Genomic DNA, 22817 nt, shown 5'->3' with positions numbered 1-22817 from the left:
AAAATGTCTATACCCTTCAGGTATAATACACAGATTACTTAAACACAATCTGCTTTAGACCATCGACTTTAGAGCGTCTTTAATTAATATTATGTATTAGATGTATTATGAGCATTTATAAGAATTGTAAATAGGTTTTTGATCTATTTTTACTATTATGCTGTACATCAACATTAGAATAATATAATACTATGATTACTAACAAAATTAAAATAAAGCTAAAATAGTAGCTATTAACACACCTTAATACTACGTTTCATATGAGCTTAACGAGAAATGCGGCATACGTAATATTACGTTTGATATTGGTTCATCGCGGAAAGCGGGATACGTAGTACTACGTTTATGCCAATAGTATATGGAGATTTTTTTTAAATGAGTTTGAATTTTGAACGATTTTTATAATCTATTGTATTTATTCGCGCAGTCTTGTGATTTTGACCACTACCACTAGTCGCCGCAAAAAAAAATTCGCCTGCTAAAGGTGTGTTAAAATAGATATAAAATGATCAGTGGATCAGTAGCTATTTAAATAGATATAAGATGTATTGTGAACATAATTTCGTTATCAATCAAACAATCAAACCCGTAATAAAAGGATACACCAAAATGGACATTTAAATGGCCTGATTTTGAATATATTTTGACCCGTTTTACTTTTACACTCTTGATATAAATAGCCGTAGTTTCAAATTGATATGGTCCAGCTAAGGAGGGTGTGATGCTGTTTAAGTAGTTTTCGCCGTGCGATAATCTGACGGCTTGGGCGTCGAGTGAGGTGTTGCCGGGTCTCTAGCTCTATGCGAATCGTAGGGCACCTAGCTCTATGGGACAATGCGACCCTTTGTCGCAGTCTGACAATGATAAATTCGCCCTAAGGGTTCATAAGAATCCGTGTCGGGTCACGGGCCGGCCAACACCTAAAGCGGGTCAAGTGACCTGCCGGACGCGGAAAAATGAACCCTCAGACGAAAGCTAGGCGAATTCGTCTCCTAGAATTATAATGCAGCGTTATTATATATGTAGGGTGTTTAGTTCACTTTGCTGGGGTTGAAATCGGCGGGTGTGTTGCGTTGTGGTTTTTTTTTTCAAATTGTAATGTCGAGTGGTTAATAGCCCTTTGGTGTAAAAAATGGCCGTCGCGTCGCCGGAAACGGACGTGCGTCGCAATGAAATAACGGGGGTCGAAAAAAAAAAGATAATTTGTCATTTGGGCGACGTATTATTTTGTCGGCGCCTAATCCGCACCTGTCGTTTGTCGCCAAATTATTACGTTCGCACAATACTAAAGAGTGTTTCGTTCTGTAATGCGCTAATTGTACGGTATTCACGAATAATGTATCGTATAATGGGGTTGTTTGATAAATACATATGTACATATTTAATTTGTACACGTATTTTCAATTCTCGGAGTGAAAACTTATATTGGAACAAAATTTGGTACGGAATTATTGAGGCAGTGCTCATACGAGTACACAGTATTTAGAAAATGATAAAAGGTTCGCTGTCAGTCCAAAATCAAGACAAAAAGTCAAAATCAGAGAGTTGAAAACAAAAATCGACGGGTTGGAGCAGAGATATATCAAAAAGTATCCGTTAGCGTGTTGGCCATAGCACGCATATCGAATTGTAACATTTATTATATTACCCATCAGTGAAGTAAAAATATACAGCCAGCAGCATAGCTCGGTCGTTAAGCTTCTGCTTAATACCGAGAGGCGTTGGGTTCGAGCTGACTTCGATTCGAAAAATAATTTTTGTAGTGCTGCTGGTCAGACTTGGATATTTATGACTCCAAGTCGATCGTTTCCTATCAGAGTTTGCCAATTTTCTCTGATTTTATTGTTGAAACGGTTCCCGTTTAAAAATTGCCTACAAATCCTTCCTATCTACTTTGTCACCACTATTTGAAGTATGATTGCTGTACAATAAAATTTATGTACAATTCATAGATGTCTCGTAATTCAACTACTTGTAATAAAAATGATGCATTGTAATTGTAATTGTAATTTGTAATTGGCCAGAAAGGCGCATTGGGGTTTACCTGTAAGGCCTTCCTGTTATATATGTAAAATAAATGTCTATAATGAAAATTTTATAAGATATAGTGTGAAAAAAAAATAAAGCTATAGGTGTTTAAATAAAATGAGTGGGAGGTGAAAAGTCAAATAAACACGGGTACTGGCTATTAGAAGTTGGTGAGGTCATGTATACGTATATAACATCAGTGGCGTGCGGTGACTTTTCAAACAAGGGATGCTGTCTCTTGTTTGAAAAAAAAAACCGACCAATTTATTTTTTTAAATTTTATTTTATTCTTCGTTCCTTTTTACAAAATTCATCGATAACCGCATCATAGAATTTTTTATTGTTTTTTAAATTTGACATTATTTTCTTTTCGATTGCAATTTTAGTAAGACCAGAGAGTCTTTCTTCACTTTGACTACTTCTGGTGAACGTTTTAATTCTTTTCATAGTCGAAAATGATCGTTCAGCCGATGCGCTCGTGGAAGGTATCGTACAAATTAATTGTATTAAACTAAATACTTGTTCCAAAACTTCTATTAGATCATCTTTCACAATTAATTCCTTTACGTCATTTATAGATTTCAAATGAAAATCTTGCGTTGAGTACATGTAAATTAATTCGCTTTTTAATTTCATCAAATCAAATTATTTTCCATAAGTTAGGTGGAGTGATTTAAATAGGATATCTGGAAAATTATTTTCATATTCTTTAAATTTTTTGACGTTAAAAAAAATTAAAAGAAATTTTAAATTTTCGATATCTCGAAATCGATTGGTTGTATTTACTGAAAGAGTTTCTAAAATTTCAGAATAGTGAAGTTTATACGTTGTTTTCACATCTTCTTCACATTCAGCATATTTTCTTTTTCTATTAAAATTTTTAGTTATTACTTTGTTCCACAATGAATCAAAATCGTCTTTTTTGTTATCTAAATATTTTACAAATTTTTTAATTTCACTTACGCAATACGATATGTCAAAGGTTTTTTTTTGTAAAATTTCAAATAAAAAATCTGCCGAATTAAATATTGCAGAAAATAAATGCAAATTGAAATTGAATTCAAACTCTTTTAAATAACGATGAAGGACTTCAGCATTTATGACAGCATCAGTATCCCATTCGTCTTCATCATTAATTATTTGATTAAATATTTCCATTAATTCTGTTTGATATTCTAATACCATATTTAAAATTTTGCTATTGTAGTTCCATCGTGTAGGGGCAGCAGTGGGAAATCGTTTTTTTATTTGACAATCGAGAAGGGAAATTCTTCTTGAAGACTTACAAAAAAAAGTTGAAAATGACAACATACGGCTGAAAAAACGTTTGCATCCGGATATATGTTTAACAGATTGCGACAAAACTAAATTCAATCTCTGAGCGTAACAATGGACAAATAAAGAATTAGGACAAATATCTCGAATTTTTCGTTGCACTCCATTATGCTCCCCGGACATTACAGCCGCTCCATCATACGTTTGTGCAATTAATTTGTCCAAACAACCAAATTCTTCCAAGGTCTCACGTATGTGCTGAAAAAGAGAATTAGCTGTTCTATTGGGACTAACATCGACAAATCCAACTAATCTCTCCTGAATTTCATTGTTTTCATCTACATATCTAAAAATAGTAGATAGCTGAGCTTTGCGACTGATATCTGTAGATTCGTCCACAATTATGGAAACAAATTTTGATGCACGTATTTCAGTTTTAATCTCATCTAGCAAGACTTTTGATATTGCGGATACCAAGTCATTTTGTATATGGTTCGATAATCCAGTAAACACCGTAGAGTTATCTAAATGAGTTTTCAATTTTATGTCTGATTCACTCAACAGATACAGCAATTCAATATAATTCCCTCTATTTTACGATTCCTGGTGTTCAAAATGTCCTCGTAAAGGTTGTTCTTGTTTTGCTAAAAAACAGATCGCGCTTATTAATTTCGACAAAATGTATCTATTTGCAGTAACTTCTTTGTTGTGCATTTCAATATTTGCTTTAAATTGAGCACTTAAAAAATTTTCTATACGAGGTCCCTTTCCAAATTTTTTAAATTGAGCAGCAGAACATATGTGAGCTTGAGAACATTCATGTCTCTTGCGCGATTTACTTAAATTGTTTAGGTCAGAAAATCCAAATTTACTCCAGACATTCACTTCTTGAGAAAATAAAATACATGGCCAACAGAATAATTTCGTTAAGTGAGCACATCCACAAATCCATGAAATTTTTTCGTATGTTTCTGTGTTAAAATACCTTTTAAATGTTTTTGTTTTAGACTGAATATTTAATATTGGTGTGGGTTTGGGGCTCTTAACAATAATCTCCTTTACATTAAATGGGAGAGAAGCAAATCCTCTTTTCAGCACATTTTCAATTAAACAATTGCAATTATTATTGATCTCGACGACAAGTCCACTCTCATTGTTATTTTCGATATCCATATTAAAGGCAATAATGAAAACTCGTAAGTAGTGGAACAGTAAACTAAAAATAAAGTTAGACGAAACTAATTAAAATGAAAACTTAATTCAAAAGTAAAAAATAACCAACTTACAGTATAAATGATTAACTTCGTCTAAAGAAATTAATCGGCTAGCTTTTTGATAAATAACTTGGGGCGTAGCGTGCGGAAATATCGATCAACAGCGGCTTCCAAGTGAAACTCAATAGATAAGCAAACAGAGAAACCGAATCCACCGTAGAGGTTAAACAAGTGTCAACGCGTCCGCGCGAATAAGACAGCCTCATAGTGCGCATGCGCAAATGGGATCGGTCTCGACTCCGAATCCATGACGCGGGCGCACTTCAGTCAGCGTCTACACCCGTCACTCGCCTGTGGCCGGCCGGCCGCCTATGCGAATCGTTAATAAAAATTATCAAAAGATCCTATATAATGCATCATGTAACAAAAAACACGTGATATGTGAAATATATATATATACTCATAAACTACATCATAATCACGTACATCACTAAGAATACATCGAAGCGAAATTCAAATATTTATTAAAAATACTCTTGGCTTTTTAAAGTTATAGGGGATGCGCCGCATCCACCGCATCCATGGACCGCACGCCACTGGTATACATGTGTATATATGTATACATAATTGTGGGTATTAAGTTTTGTAAATTAAACATACATAGCTCATAAATATTTTTGCTTACGTCACGCGATGTAAAAATACGTACTTTTCATATTATCCGATTCCCGGTTCCGATTTCGACTTCAATGTTTAATTTTATAATAATTTTTTGTTGCATAGTTTAATTGGCATAACCGATTTCCGATTTATGTTTGAGTTCCGATTCCAATTAATTATTACTATTCATATTGTAACTTTTTTTTAAATCATGTATCAATCCGAAAGCACCTGTTGAAATTTCAACGGGAATAACACTAGTTTACATATACATAACATATAACTTTGTTTTAATCAATTCTTTTCCGGAACCACCAGTTGAAATCAACGGGCATAACACTAGTGTACTAGTCCAGTCAAATTAGCGATCAACCTCGTTGTGAGAGATAATAAGCTGAATTGTATGAATCGTATATACCTTCATTTTGGCGTTCTTAAGGTTGTCTCAAAAGTCTCATAAAATCTAGTCTATAAGTCGTAAGTTATTTAAGGTTATCTCAGTTTATATTGCTCCAATGATGTTAACAATTGTAATAAAAATTGTAGAGCATACAATTTGCGGCAAATTTTATTTCAAACATTTTTTCATGCGCTCAACCGTTTTTGCGATAGAGGGCGGCGACTATATGTACATATATTGATCGTATTGTATGTATATGTTTAAGTGCACTCGTCGCTTTGGAGCGATTTGTAAAGGCGAGTGTTCATGTTCTATGAACTAAAAAAATAAAATATACATACATACAAATATCAACAATATGTATGTAGTTGCATATCCCAAACAATTCCAAACATCCATACTATTGATCGTTCGAGTTGAACAGTCATATGAATTTTCCGCCCCTCACTTCCGGGTTGCGACCGGTTGCCAAATTCGTGCGTAATGCGAAAGCACACACGCTCTATTTGTTCGGTACGTGCGGGATATAAACGGTGGGCGGTTTTCGGAGCTAAAAGTGATCGTCGCTAATTTGATACAATGCAAATGTTTGATTAAACGCCGCGGTTTAAACAGCAAACGGGCCAGGCTGGGCCGGTCGGGTCTTAAACACCCCACCGTTGCACCGCAGAATCGCAAACGGCCTTCCGGAACACTATTTAAACAATTAACGGGAGCCGCCATCGCCTACTAACGTTAATTTAATTAACATTGTCGAATGCACGCCTCTGACATCATTTCAACAATCTGTGAATACTTCTGCGTATTTGTCTGTGTACACTTAAACTTGTATTCGTGTGCGAGGTGTGATAAAAAAAATATACCATGAGAGCACTTTCAATACAAATTGAGCGCAAATGTAGGGAAACTTCCACAAGACAAAAGTTCTACTTCCGGTTTTCGGATTTTTTAAATATTTTTTTTTATTACTTAAGAGGGCTGGACAGCAGCGCCTTGTCCATACAAACGTACTATACTTCTCCCTTCCTCAATTGTGGCACTAGAGAAATTATTTTTTAATATGCTATGGATATCCACCATTGGGGTGCATCTATCGTTTTATTTTTTTGATTAATTATTTTTTATAGGAGCTAGGAGCCGCCAAACATCTATAAAATCGCCTCTTTTTTACACCCATGAAACGAGTCCAGCGTGCTTATTTAACGGTCGATTAAAAAAAAAATACACCCATAGATGCACAGAAAGTATCTTTCTCATACCGATGATGAAATTTTTTTAAAAATTGTTCTAGTTTTGGAGGAGAAAATAGGAGAATACGAAACCTCGATTTTGTCAATTTAAAATACGTTTTATCTGGTCGAAGCGCAACTGTCGCATTCACTCAATATATATATTGATATATATTGAGTGAATGCGACGTAGAATCCGACGCCTGATTTAAAATCCAGGCGTCGGATTCTAGTATACATATAATTTCGAAAGAGACTTATGTTTGTTTGTTCGTGGCAGTCAATTTAATAAAAAAAAAACATATTAGTATTTACATAAATAAATTTATATGAAATAAAACTATTCAAATAAATTTAATAAAATGTTTACTATTAGATAAGTCATGTAAGAAAATATGTATTGTTGATTCGTAAATCCATGACGTCATCGAATGAATATTCAAATAAATTTAAATAAAATAAAACTATTCAAATAAATTAAAAAAAAATAAAACTATTAAAATAATTTAAAATAAAATAATACTATTCAAATAAATGTAATAAAATGTTTACTGTTAGATTGGCCATGTTTAAGCGGTTTATATTACAAATATCACCGAGTGAAGCCGGGTAAAAACACTAGTGTACTATAAAAATATTTGAGGAAAGTCACACACTAACCAGTCGAAGTGAGACCGAATAGTAGAGCTCTGTCAGGAAAGTCAGCCAGTTCGTAACCTGCTGCTGTCGCCACTGCATTGGCGCTGGACGGATTTTGACCCACGTTGAAACTAGGAGCTTGCACCTGCACAAAAACGCATTCTCAAACACAATAAACAGTACACAATACACGTGAAATCTCATCAAAAGGGGACTGCACCAAGTGGAATGTCGGGGTATTGTTTGCTGTTTGACAATTACCTGTGAGGGATTCAACAACACTGTGCCGTCTACGAACGGCGCGAATCCCGGTAGAAATCTGGGCGGGTCGATCTTGACGCTGAGCAGATCGCTCAAGGACTTGGTCCTGAGGCAGGGGGCGATGTCGTCCTCAAGGAGGTCTCCATGGCAACCGGTCTGCTCAGCCACCTGGTAAGTACCACACAACACATCGTCAATATCAACAATCAAACCAACTACGTACATTTCTACTAGCATCAATTCCAAAAACTGTTTATATATGTATGTATGTATGCACAACATCAAAATTCCCTGAACCCTAATCAAGTCTGAAGTTCCAAAGTCGAAAGTTGTAATGTATCACTAAAACGTGTAATGTGTTGTTAGCAGGTATCCCGATTGAGTGACGCATATAATGTACGAGTCGAATTCGTACAAATAGATTTTCGAATGTGTTTCGATTATTTATACATGGCGATAACTTTTGATTTGTGTAACCGAAACTTACTAGATTTAATCTACGGAATATTCTGCACCATTTGGTGAATTGCTCTCATATATCAGCTTAAGTATGAAATATACAATCTGTAAGTGACCGGTATGTGATTTTTTCCCAAAGTCGTCGTGTAATATGTGCTGAATTTGTTTTTGAATGCCATTTTTAGCTCGATAAATATCTGAACTTATTGACATTGATTATATCTTTCTCACAGTAGCACTGAAATAAATTGGGTTCAATTGAAATAAGAACAGCGAAGCGAAAAACTTTGAACTTCATCAAGAATATATATGTAAGGCTTAGTTGGTATAATGGTTTAAAAATAATGATTATTTGTTTTTGTTTGGAAAAAATACCTAAAACTAATCTCTCTGGTAGTGGAAATGCTTTTTGGTTTGTAATTTAAATGCATCAGCTTTTAAATATTATAAAATGTCTACTATTATGTATCAGAAATCATCAATTTGATTTAATTTGTATAAAAAATTCCCCTATACAAGAACATATTTTTCAATTAAAATTTTGTACCGTTAATATAATCTATTTATAACAGCTTAAGGTTTACTTACATACATATGTATGTACATATATACATTATTATATATCCATACAACGAAATATTAGACAAATTATATTAAAATATGTAAGTTGTCAAACTTTCAATATTGATAAATAATCCACACGGTGATATATTTGCGAATCGTAAACACGAATGTAAATAGTTTCCGGGAATGTGTTCTCTCGATGCGGAAAATCTATATATGTATGTATGTATGTGTGAATGTATTTGTGTGAAAAACTTTCGACGCGGGAGACGTGAGCGAAAAATGTTGACTTTTCCGATTTGTGAATGGGCTTTTCCGGAAACCGTGTTTTCTGCGCTACGACGATTCGGAAACTACGAGAAAGTTTTTCTATTCGAATACCGAGTAAAAAAGGACACGTATAATATATATATATATACATACATATATGATCTAGAATTCGCTTTTAAATATCCGGTAACATATATCAAAATTAGACGTCATCTACATATTATGATACTAGAAGATAAACAAAATTCCATACCTTTCTTTTGACTGTAAGCGGCTCTCTCTGCAACGCCCAAGAACTCAAACCAGAACCACTGAATAAGATCACCCTCTGAAGTAATTCTGAAAAAATATAAATAAACGTACATATACAGGGCTTTCTTCCTTGACACATATAGTTCAAGAGCTTAGAAAAAAAGGGAGTGGTATTAAAGGATTTGTAGACGCGAAAGTACTTACAATAGGGTAGGATTTCAACTGATTATCAATTCATGACACGTACAATAGTATATGTATGTATATTTGACTTTTTGACACGTAATATATGTATGTAGATGCGTGTTAATTTCAAAGAGTTGTGATGTAGATTTGTAATTACGATGACAGGTGCTAAATCTTCGTAATAGACGAGAAACCATTTAAGATGATTGACACGATATTCAGTAAGCCAGTCAATGAAGTGAAAGGATCGATAGAATTCGTTCTGCACAGCTCGTAAGTAACGTATCGAAGCGTAAGTTCGTAACGCGTGTACGATAAAGGGGATTTTTCTCACCACTCAAAAGGAAAATATGAAAAGCCATGTCGGTGACGTCATAGCAACGTGAACCCAGCGTCCGTACCGTTGTTGATCACGAAAACCGGAAATCGTAAGAAAAACCGACTCTGACGAGGGTCGCCGTCGACCCAAAACTACTACTATGACGTCGGGACTACTTCCGCGAGTGGTTTTTAATTAAACAGGGGTGAGATAGGGGGTCTTTGTTGTAACTCTGTGTTTAAAGTAACACAGGACGTTTTTATTTTAAAATGCACACTATCGTCCTTGAGTTTGTCAACGTTTTAAATGTGGAAATGTAAATGGAACGAATTTTTTGCTGCTAAATGTCATCGTGTCATAATTTATGACGTACCTACTAATGTTTGGACATGTAGTATTTGGTTAGATATGTACATAATATACCTTTAATATAAGGCACGGTAATATTTCCTTAACAATTAATAAGTAATATAGTTATATGGTCTCCTTATTACCAAACTCACATAGATCATTTAGAGACAATTCAGAAGCGTTTTCTGCGCCATTTTATGTCTTGGACTCCTTGGGCTTTGACTCCTTAGCTTCACGTAGAAACAATCATCTTGGTAAGCTTTTTCTAAAAATTCTAAGGGGTGAATGTCATCTTCCTGAAGTTCTGTGTAATCTTAAACTTAGGGTACCTGAGAAACTGAGAGAATCTCGCTCCAGAACTCTATTCCTGCCCATTCGGGCCAGAACTAATGTGCTTGTTGACTCACCCCTTTCAAGAGCCATTCGATTATTTAACCTGCTTTCTGGGAGCCTTGATGTTTTTACTGCATCATACAGTTATGTATGATGCAGTAAAAAAATCATCATTTTTACATGTCAGGCAGCATATTTTAAATGCCTTCTAGCTACATACATATTTACACATGTTGTTTTCATTTTGTAATTTTGTTATTTAGCATAATGTGTATGTATGTTGGTTTTATCTTTATTTATATATGTATGCTATTTTTCATTTTTATATATATGAGTAATTTATCTTTATTTATGTGTATTTATCAGTTTATGTGTATATGCATGTATAATGTTTGTATGTTTATGGATGTATGTAATGTATGTGTATGTGTATATGTATATGTATATGTGTATGTATGTATGTATATGTGAATATATATATATATATATATATATATATATATATATATATATATATATATATATATATATATATATATATATGTATGTGTAGGTGTGTATGTATGTATATGTATATATGTGTATTTTTATATTTATGTATGTATGTATGTATGTGTATTTCTGTATACGTGTAGGTATTTTTGTATGTATATGGATGGTGTTCATATATGTTTATATAATTGTCTATGGCCAGGAAGGCGCATTGGGTTTACCTGTTGGGCCTTCTTGGTGTAAATTAAATAAAAAATAAATAAATAAATAAGACTGGTCTTGTTAAATTGTTACCATCTTATATATATATATAAATGACAGACTCTCTTTTTTCAAGATCGCAAGTTTGTCTCAGCGTAGAAGGGTCTCTGATTTGTTAATTTTATACAATATTGCTAATGGTATCCTTGACACATCTGTGTTGAACGAAATTAATTTTAACGTTATTCACCAGATGTAAAAATATTTTTTATCCACCAATTTGTCGTAATAACACTTCTTTTAATAGTGTAATCGCACGTATATGCCGTCTTTATGATGTTTTATATGATTGTCCCGATCTTTTTGCTGACTCTTTCAGTATTTTTAAGGCTAAGGTGAAGAAGCTAATTTGTGGTTGATTTTCTTCTTCACCTTCATTGTTTTTTTTCAATTTTGATATGTTTTTGTAATTTTAAATTTTGAAAAAAATTTATGAATGAAATATTATGTTATGTTATGATAAGATAAAGGTTTGAATTTTAGTGGTAAGTATTTTAGTATATTTTTGTTAGTATTTATATTAAACGGCCAGTATGCATCGGACAGTATATATATATAGGTAAAATACAAGGTCAGTGTTTATATTCTATGGTCAGGATTTTTCCATGAATGGTCAGTATTAATGTTCAATGTTAAGTTTTATTTTAACGAATGGCCAGTATTACTTATTGGTTCTTATCAACACTAGTTTGGTACGATCTTGATAGACAATTTGATCCACAGGCAATGCCATTTGTTCTTGTGATTGTATGGACGTCAGATGTCCAATTTATATATAAATCTCTTTTAACGGTAAACAATACGGAAGAGATTAATCCACACTAATTAATTTCAATGCATTTTCGATAGTATTTGGACCAAATAAATTACATACATATGTGTTGGGCACACATGAGGCGAAATAAGGTAAGATTAGAGAAGTAAACATATATGTATATGTGAGATAATCAGAGCCTCTAATGCAAATTTAAAAGATATAATGTGAAAAAGATAAAGTTATGGTCATTTAAACAATTAAAAACTGACGAAACAAGGGGTGGAAAGTCAAAAATATAAGGCTATAGGCTAGTGGCGAATGGTTAGCTGTCACTGTCTCCTATTTTTTTGTATTCTTAAACTTGTTTATTATGATTATTACAAACCTCCTGTATTTACGAAGCGATTTAAATTTCTATCGGTGACCAAACCGCACAAAATGGCAAAGTTTCAAATCAATAGGCGAAGTGAAACTACTAAGAATAGCCATGTGAAAAGTTAAGGGATTAGTAAATGAAAACGCGAGGGAAGAGATCTTGCAGGATATCAACATGCTTCAGCAAAGAAGGAAATATTTGAACAGGCTATGCCTTTATTTATTTATAAATGGTGACAAAGGAATCAGACTCAATTTATTACTTATATGATACACACCTTCCATCAATAATTAATTGAAATCGTTACTATTTACAGTTGACAGAAAAGTGGTAAAACAGTGTTTTTTGTTACATACTGATTACTCACCTTCCATCAATAATTAATTGAAATCGTTACTATTTACAGTTAACAGAAAAGTGGTAAAACAGTGTTTTTTGTTACATACTGATTACTCACCCTTTATTAGTTTATACCGACCACTTATTATTTTATAATGACCCATTATTATATTTATTCTGACCAGATATTAGTTTAATACTCCATATGTATATAAAAATTTATCTTTGTATGTATGAAATTTTTGTATATAATTTATTATACATAAAAAACGACCGAAGAGTGTTCTTTGTGCGTGTATGAGCGATCGTAAAATTTTATGATTTGTGTCGTTAATCTGGAATTTCCTCGAATCTGTTCGGCCGATAAGGCACACTTTTTCGCTTTCGGCCACCATTATGGAAAATTAATGAAAATCCGGAACCCGGACTCACCACCTGCCCGACGACCGGAAAATTTATCACGGCGCCTCGAATTAGTCGAAACGGACGAGGGGTGAGCAAGAAATCGACCCATTCCACTACAGCCTCCTTGTCGGCAGCCAGTGGTTGCCAAACTGTTGCCGAACAATTAACGGGAGCCGCGAATCGAGAAGCCGTGGCCCCAAACGGCGATTTGGCAATTCCGCGAAAAATTAACGAGACCATTAACGGGAGGGGAGAGAGAGGGCCCTCTCCTTAATTTGCATTTAATTGGAAAATTGTTATCGAAAACGAGCACTTGAATTATGTCGCTATTTGCCAACCGATCCCAGAGAAACTTCTTCATGAAGCTTTAAAGGCAATAAATTTTAAGCAAAGTGCGGCACAGAAACCCGAAAGTCAATTCGTGTTTCGCATTTTAAATTAAAACATCAAAATTAAAACAAATCTATACTACACCAACAGGAGACGAAAACATTATTCAAAATAGGCAAGCGAATAGATAACAGTTCATAAACGGAAAGTTTTCATTCTCTAATACAGTTTTGTTTGTTCGGCAAACTTGTATTTGAAAAGTTTCATAGATTTACTAAACGGTTAATATTATTGTTCGAAGAACTTTCGGTTTCTGACATTTTCGTTTGTACGATCGAAAATTATATACATACATACATGTTGATACGATCTATCGATAGAAGTTTACGTGAAACGTGTACAATTTGACATTTAAATGGAAATATTTACGTAGCGGCGTGAAATATGATTATATAGGTGTAGGCGATAAATAATATGCAATTTAGGTTACCTTTCGCTACCGGAGAAACCGCAATGAAATTGGCAAGGGCGGCTCCGGTCCCGTGACCCATGAGGGTTACCTTTTCGGGATCACCCCCAAAAGCTGGAAGGTTCTCTCTGAGCCAGTGGAGACCTGCCACAAGGTCCATCAGCCCGAAGTTACCCTGAGCCGAACCCTTAGCACCAGTCTTCAAAAAACCTGAAACAGAATTCAATATATTAATCAATTATGTATGTATACAATCGATTTTGTTCTGCTCCTTGATATTTCAACGAGCTCTTTTGAAGTAAAACTTTTTTACATGTAATTTAAATACTCAGTCACAGATATGTACATACATAAATAAAATAAAATAAAATAAAATATATCTCACCAATAACTAATATCACTGTTCGACAAATGACGACTTTTTTTTGGTTCAGAGACGAGATATGACTTTATTTATACATAGATCTATGCCCAGTGAATACGAATCTGGTAATAAAAAATGTTGATTGGCTCGAGATTCGGAGATAGATGTGTTTTTTGAATCGCGCGATTTTTCTATATCTTGGTGTTGTTCGGTCGATGTCTCAAAATTTGTCAATTTCCTTTTCAAAATGAATATTGGAATCTATAGTCGGGTATTTTATCTTTCATTTGTAGTACTTTTTAATTTTAAAATCTTTCTAAGAAGTCGTCCAGTTCAAATCAAAAGTCAAAAGTACGTATTTTCACTTGTGATTTTTTCCCACTGTTAATACTATTTTATATTGAGTATTTTCTATTGAAACATGTTTATTGGGATAATGTTCTGGCCACAATAATTTTTTTTTCGTTTAAAACGGTTAATTGAAAGTGTGCTGAATTTTAAATCAGTAAAATTGCGAGCTAAAATCTCGTACTATTATTTACTCGTATTTACACGAATCTGAATTGAATTAATAGGGACAATATATTAAATTGTCTTTATATGAGAATTAAATAAAATTCCACTTAGAAGAATCATATTTCGACTATTCTTGTGGATTAATAACAAAAATTCGTTTATTTTATCGAGGTAAGCCTATCAATATAATTTTTGAAGAATAGTCGAAATAGGTTTTTTCTAAGTTATATCTCGTCTGAACCATTTATCGTGTCGAACAGTGTATTCAAAGGCCAAATGCATGTGCAGGTGCAACCTATGAATTTATGATTTATTTTTTTTATTTTTATATAGATATATGTATACCAGGAAGGCTTGACAGGAACACCGCAATGCGCCTTCCTGGACAATAAATTACAAGCAATGCAGCATTTTATTATTACATAAATCACTGTATTTCCAGAAGCTGAAGAATACGAAATAATAATAAACTAATTAATTAATTTCAGAATCAATCCATTGAGACATCTATGGATTTAGATTTTTGTACAGAATTTTTACAAATTATACACACAATAAATACAGAAGATTTGTGACAACAGGAAAGATGATTTTTTGCCAATTTTGAGGAACAATTTCAACAATGATCAGATAAAATTGGCAAAATCTGATAAGAAACGATCGATTTGGAGTCACAAATACCCCCAAATCTAACCAGTAGTATGGCGGATCGAACCCACTAATCACTTGGTGCTAAACATACCATTAAGCCATACTGCTGGCTTATGAACACAGAATACATCTAAATAATTAAGGTTGTTGATTTAAGAGGGTTTATTTAATTTAGACGAAATATAATCAATCTCTAACATTCAAAGCGTAAATGAATGTGTACATAGGTGCATCTTTTCAATTTGTACTTTCTCGGGATACGAGATACACATATGAAATATTTATGATTTAAAAAGACACTCCCCTTTGACCAGGTATATATGTATATATACATATATACCTGCGGCCATGAGAAGACACCCCCTCCCTTAAAAAATAAAAACCACTGCCTTTGTTTAGAATAAGAGAGTCCATAGTACATAGATAGTCAAGAGAGCAGTATCATCCTACCAGTGGTTGTCGATCGATACATATCAACATATCGATCGTATACTTTAAGCAACCTTAAATACTAGTGTTAAACTTCGATATCTATTCAATTGGAGCTGTTTGTCATCCGACATACAACCTATGTCAGTCGTACTTTGACATGTATTATTGAATAAACAACTAAAATATTCAGAATCCATCTTTGATTTGACGGAGACACCACAAATACTGATCCCTCTCACTCACCCTCTCTCCAAATCATAACAACGGACGTTATAGTGAATTTATTTATTCATTTATACTTGAGAAAGGTAGCATAGCCGATGGACTCAATTTTATATTTTTATCAAGATGCTGTTATCGGGCTGCCCCTGAGCGACATTAATTGATATTTGATTTTTAAATGCTTTTTGTTATTACGAAATTATGTTCACCATACATCTTATATATATTTTAATAGCTACTGATCTACTGACCATTTTCTATTTTACAATTTTTATTTAATTTTGTTAGTAATCATAGAAAAATAAATACGACAGGGTAGATCTTAATGTGCCTAGACAATAGACACACTAACGGATCGGTGAGACTATGCTGTGCAACTTGTCCTTTATAAGGAGCTACACACGGAAGTCACGAAACAAACAGTATAAAACAGTTTCACCTCCCCTTTTTCCACCCCCCTTTTGGGAATAATCTGACGCACCTAACCTGTTTCTTACCTGGAGTATTTCTAGTATATTTTCCATATGGAAGTTTTACATACTTCTGTAGTGTGTGGTGTAATTTTAAATGCAATTATTATATTTATTGATTTAATATACTTGGAGAAGCGGCAAATCCGATAGACCAAGGAGTTTCATTTATACTTAAATGATAAAAAAAGTAAAATACATTCAAAATGACAATATTAAAATAAAAATAAGAGACAAGAAACATAAATTGAGAAACATTAAGTTTAAGAAATGCATCAAGCTTTTTCTTAAAATTATTAAGGTTAACAGAAATTACATTGTCATTGGGAAGACTATTCCAAACTGAAACCACTCTGTTTGAAAAGAAGGAATCTCTGATCAATTTTTTAGATTTTTCTTATATATGTGTATAAAAATATATATGTATTTGTATATATTTTATATAGATTTTTTACTATATGTATAAAAAACCTTGTAAAAATAGTACGGTTTGTCCCTAACTCGTAGTTGTCACAATCAGCGAAACGCAAAGCCAAATTGTATTAGTAAAAGTCGTGCAAAGAAACTTGATTTGGTACATATATTATTCTATTTACTATATATTGTATTACCAAGAGTTGCTCAGGTTGGTGAAATTAAATAAAATATATAAAATAATCGAACTTTTTCAGAACATTTTGTATGACCCTTAACTATGGGCTCTGGTTTATTCCGTACGGTTAAAATTAAATAAAAAATAAAAAATTGTACAGTTGAACATCGGATAAACAAACAGACAATTCAACTTTATATAGTAAATAAATAGTAGATTTGCTTTGAATTGTATTCCCTCCAGAATGTTTGTAAGCATAGAAGAAAATTTCATTTCGGCAGACTTCATTGATTACAAAAAATGACATTATAATGAATGTATATGTAAATATGAAAACAAATTTAACTTGATGATGAGTATGTTTGAAAATCTACATTAATTATATTTAAATTTGACTTTGTGTACTGACAACTTGATTAGACCCGAAAATACACCAGACAGCCTGCTGTATGTATTATGCATATATTTATATTCGTTAATGATCCACGTTTATTATACCGGCTTAATCATGTTAATTTATTCAATATATTAAAATATATAATAATCCCGGGAAAATTGCTAATAATAAATAGCAATCCAATTTTAGTATTTAAATATAATATAGGTATGCATGTAATATGGAAATATGTATGTAGAATGTTTATTATTAATTGTATGGCCACTTTTGATTTATCGTACGTGATATGATATGGTGCATGGTATCGTGTCGGTTAATGTGGCTATGTTCGATTGCTTCAGAAGTGCAGAGAATAAAGTTTCTATCAAAATAGATAAATCCTATTAAGCTTAGTTGTTAAAAAGCAATTGTGCAGAATCCAATCTCGAACTTGTCTCGTTTGGTTACTTCTTCGGCTCAGTTCACACGCTTCCATATAAATATAAGAACTAACTCTAATTGGGTTTTCACACTGTTGTACTCACTGAATACAGTCGTTTGAGTGAACGAGTACGTTTGCGATTGCCCAAAAAAAAAAATAGAATTTAAAATGCAAATTGATGTTTAGATTTTTTTTGTTGACACTTTTTTCAACGGCGAAAAACATATTTTCCGGTTGAGCGAAATTTATTCGCACCCTCCCTTTAGCGAATTTTTCGGAAACCGGAAACTGAATTTGCATTATAAATAGACGTTGCCTAGAGCCAATCCCGGAATGACTATTTACGAGACGATTTTCATTTTTCATCGTTTATCGCGAAGCGTTTGCTCGTGCGCGCGCGAACATTGTGCATTTTCCACTTTTCTCCATTAAAAATACACCAGATCCTTCCAACCCCTACTAAAAAACCGACAAGGGGAGAAAGTAGAAATTGAAAAAGCTAAACATTCTTCTTTCGCTGGGAGAAATCAAACGAAAAAAGCACACAGATAGGAACGTGATGACATGTTTCACATTTCCATACTCGTATTTATTTTTCGATCAAGGCAACTTTTTCACACACCTTACAATTCAATACGAGTCATCATTATGATACATGTACGTACATTAATTCAATTTTTATTAAATTACAATTGCATAGTGAGCGTTTGGGTATTATGTGAGTATCACAAATGATTGGGATTTTTATTGTTATTATATACATATACATATTATATAAAATATTTACATTCTTATTCTCCTAAACGAGGCACTTTGTATGTGTCATGTAAACATAATTTGAACATTTTAACAATAGATGTGTTTTTTTATACACATAACATTAATTTGAATAGCCATTTATGTATATATAAATAATATGCATTTCGGTATGCAGTCCTTAAATGAATAAACAGCAATAATCTAGATGATTTGAACTGGATTGTAATTTGAGATGCTATTTATTTATTAAGTCGAAAGCATGTGAGCAATTTTTAAATTTAATAAAGTGGGAATTTTGATCAATCCAATATAAGCATTTATCGAAACTTAAATTCGTAAATGTGTATATGTAGATAATTTTCAGACCAACTGTAACTTATTCATTGTAATTATATGTAGTTTTATTGAATTTATTCCACTGTCTTTTTCTAAATTTTCTTCTACATATTTATACAATATATGTACCTATGCATATGTATGTATATATATACTTTTATTCTGTCGAAAACCGAGCAGGCTGTACGTCTCCGAATACAATTCGAAACATTGCATCGCAATTGTATTGTTTTCCACTGAAAATTATTACGGTCGAAGTGAAACGAAACCCGGTTCGTTATTTAAGCGAATTACAATTTAACCTTATCTTTCTCGAAACGGGCTATTTAAAACGATTCCAGTTGTTTTTTTTTTAAACGAACCCCAAACTATTATTATTATTTCGTTGGTCTTTTTTCGCTACAGAGGCGCAAAACTCACAGCTATTATCACCGTGGAAAACTGCACTAGTTCTAGTTGAAAAGTTTTATCGCAAATGGTGAAACTTTGGCCGAGTACACTACCATTCCATGTTCAAAGCATACGGTGGACAATGATGACAACATTTGTAGTGGCGAAATGAACAAGTTGTTCTCAAAAGCCAACATTGGCCACTGAACAATATGAGCGACCGAGCCAAGTCCATAGAATACCGATACAAATAAAAAAATAAAATACTTTTCAACATACCTTTTCAAATCCTCCATAATATTCCAAACAACATTTCAAAGACAATTCATACACAATATATACATATACGTATACATGTACACTGACGTATTGAAAAGTCTCATGGACATTTCAATAAGACACATGATCAGGAACGATTTTTTCCAGACAGGTATGAAATTACAACACCGTTCCAATTTCAAATTACACTCATTCATTCGGTTGGGTACGTGCCTGAAGAACTCGACTGGAGGCTGTTCTCTAAAATCTCCCCTTTTCGACCCCTCCCACTATTGGGTGGGGGTGGAGTCAATTTATTAAGCTGCCTTCGCCTCCTCTAACACTAGATGCCGGAAAACAAGCCAAAGCTACCATATGAACTCTAACCCGAAACGACGACGATCCATATAAAGTGTCACGAGTAGTTATTGCCATATTCTACACAAGAAAGTATATATATACATACTGTTATATACCTTCCTTATCAATGACAGGAGTACCAGACTTTGCCCAACCCAGTGTTACATATCTCGCTTATCAATTTAGTTGACTAACCAGTAGGAATAAGACAGACCATTGATTTGTGGCACGTCTAATTTAACAAGAATTATCATTGATTTGTGACACACCTAATTTAACAAGTAACCCATTGATGTGTGACACACCTAAATTAATAAGTATAACCATTGATTTGTGGCACACCGAATTTACTGCCTAGCCAAAATTGTACGATACGTGTCTTCAATACTTCACTGCCTTAAAGAAAAGTATATAAACTCATACTGATAGAATTAAAAATCAGTCATCAACATCGACTCTGCAGATGACAGTGGAATGCTTGTCTAAAATAAAAATCTGATTTTACTCACCTAATATACCTAATCGGAAATTAATGGTGACCACGATGAGATGTCCTTGTGAAGCCAAAACCGTGCCATCGTAAGGGTTTCCAGAATTCCACTCGTAAGATTCTCCATGCACGTACACAAGACACGGCACAGACATGTTTTCACCTGCAATGCAAAAGATCAGATCAAAAACAAATAAAACATCTCGTTCACAATCGAATACAATCCCGACTGCCGCCTATTTATGAAACACATTTAACTTGCAATTATCGGCAACCTTATGATTGCCTGCTGCGAAATTGCTTTGAGCTTTGCGCCGGCATCAAAGCTCGTCAATTCGTCCGTTATTAATGGCCACCTCGTCTCGAGACGCGATTAACGGCTCAGCAAAGCGGCCGTTAATATCGCAGCTTTGATGTTTAATTCAGCGGCTCGATTAACGGCGATATGGATTTCGGAACGGAGTTGAACGAACGTAATGTAATGTATGTATATTCTTTAAGTTGGAACGTCGAAGGGTTGGAGCTTTGGAATTTATTAAACGATCCGTTATGAAATTGACAGGAGCGCGAGAGCCTTCTAGAGTTGGGAAAATTGGCCGCGTTAACAGTGCGGCCCATAATTCGCGACTGCCGAGCAAAGACTTAATTTGCGGCCGTTAAGCCGTTAATGTGAACATTATTAGTTCGAGCCGGTTGTTATGGCCGCATTAACGTGTTTACAACGACTTTTACGGTTATAAGAAAACCGCGGATAAATTAAAACTGAACCAGTACCATCCCGTTGAGCCGGGGGTGTTCGAGAAAAATTTTAAACGGCCACTTTCATACTTTAATAGCCCGTATGACGTATTCTGCAATACGATAAAGACTGGTAAACTTTTGTAAATTAATGCTAGCTTTTAGGACGCACTGTGGAATAATGTTAAATTTTTGATCGCAAATTTTCCAGGAATAAATAGGCTTAGTGAAAATCCTATTCAAGCTCGCAACTTCCGTACACAAAGTTTTGTTTCAAATTTAAACGCTAATGTAATAGACTTGCAACTGAAAATGTCAAATTATTATTTTGAATAAAAATACCAATAATTTTATTTTACTACTGCCATCTATGTTTAAAACTAAAAACTGGAATTCAAATTTCAAATTTCAAACGCGTCTCACACAACGATTGGTTTTCAATCTCAAGACTAGATTTTGAGTTAAAGGCCGCAAAAGCCAAAAAAGTGTAAAAATCGCGCATTTTTTCAAACGCTCATATCTCGTAAACAATCACCAACCAACAAAAATCATTATCATATTCGAATTTAGTGGGTCAAACTTAGTAAAGATTGGTTAGTCTCCGCTCTGGTAACTCAAAAACGTGATTTTTTTGTTGCTCAGTGTTTATTACTTGAAGGTATATTAATTGTATTCAAAATTAATCACAGTTGACACTCCAGTTTGAAAAAATACCGAATCACACGATCGAACACAACTATAAATAAGCTACATTCTAATTTTCAATTAAACTGATTGGTTTGGGAGTTTCTAAAAAACAAACAAAAATTAAAAATTAGCTTTAATGTGTAACTTTGTGAAAAATACGTAGACTCTCATAGATCGTTTTCGGAAAATTCGCGTGGCCAATATCTGATGCTACTCAGCCTCAAATCAAAAAAAATGTTGTTTAGCATGTGAAGTATGGAAATTATGAATTAAAGTTGTTTATATTGTATTTTGTAATGAAATGATACAATGCTAATTTTATCATAACTTTTCTATTTTTATTCTAACCATTTGATATTTATTCTGATCCTGAATAGTAAAATTATGACCGAAATTTGATTTGTTGCCTTTATACTTATTTAAAACACAGAGATTTTTAAATTGAATCTAAAGATACATATGTACATATTCTCGTATACATACATATGTACATACGTATGAATATATTTCAACATGCTGTTATTACAATTTAAATGTAAGGTTATATTTATAATAAGATTGTATAAGGAAAAACAATTTTGCCTAGAATGAGAAAAAGCTGAGTACTTATATATGTACATATGTATATATATATATAAAAAAATACATTTTAGGTAAAGCCTGCGAGAAAATGGTAAATTCCGTAAATTTCAACGACGACGCGTCTTTATTTCGCCGAGTGTAAATTTTCAACGCGCAACGCTTTTCCGAGTATAAATTACTAGACGTGCCGGGTTTTTCTTTCCGAAAAATAAAATTAAAAACTCGCAGGAATCTTAACAAGACCGAGAACGAATATGGCGCGGGCACATAAAGTGCCGCGTGA

At 33.5% G+C, this 22817-nt stretch overlaps 1 protein-coding gene across 1 annotated transcript in view; it reads right to left on the bottom strand.

Annotated features, from left to right (window-relative positions):
- Nlg2 (Neuroligin 2) overlaps positions 1 to 22817 on the bottom strand; it is a 185332-nt gene that overhangs the window by 20884 nt on the left and 141631 nt on the right. Inside the window, exons 3-7 of the mRNA XM_077429428.1 lie at positions 20547 to 20690; positions 13891 to 14079; positions 9253 to 9338; positions 7707 to 7874; positions 7467 to 7590 (exon numbers count right to left, since the gene is read on the bottom strand). Coding sequence (XP_077285554.1) covers positions 7467 to 7590; positions 7707 to 7874; positions 9253 to 9338; positions 13891 to 14079; positions 20547 to 20690 — 711 coding nt within the window. The remainder of the gene's footprint in view (positions 1 to 7466; positions 7591 to 7706; positions 7875 to 9252; positions 9339 to 13890; positions 14080 to 20546; positions 20691 to 22817) is intronic.

The sequence above is a fragment of the Arctopsyche grandis genome, chromosome 4 (genome assembly GCF_051622035.1).
Source record: "Arctopsyche grandis isolate Sample6627 chromosome 4, ASM5162203v2, whole genome shotgun sequence".
Lineage (NCBI taxonomy): Eukaryota > Metazoa > Arthropoda > Insecta > Trichoptera > Hydropsychidae > Arctopsyche > Arctopsyche grandis.
This window is presented reverse-complemented; position numbering and strand designations above follow the sequence as displayed.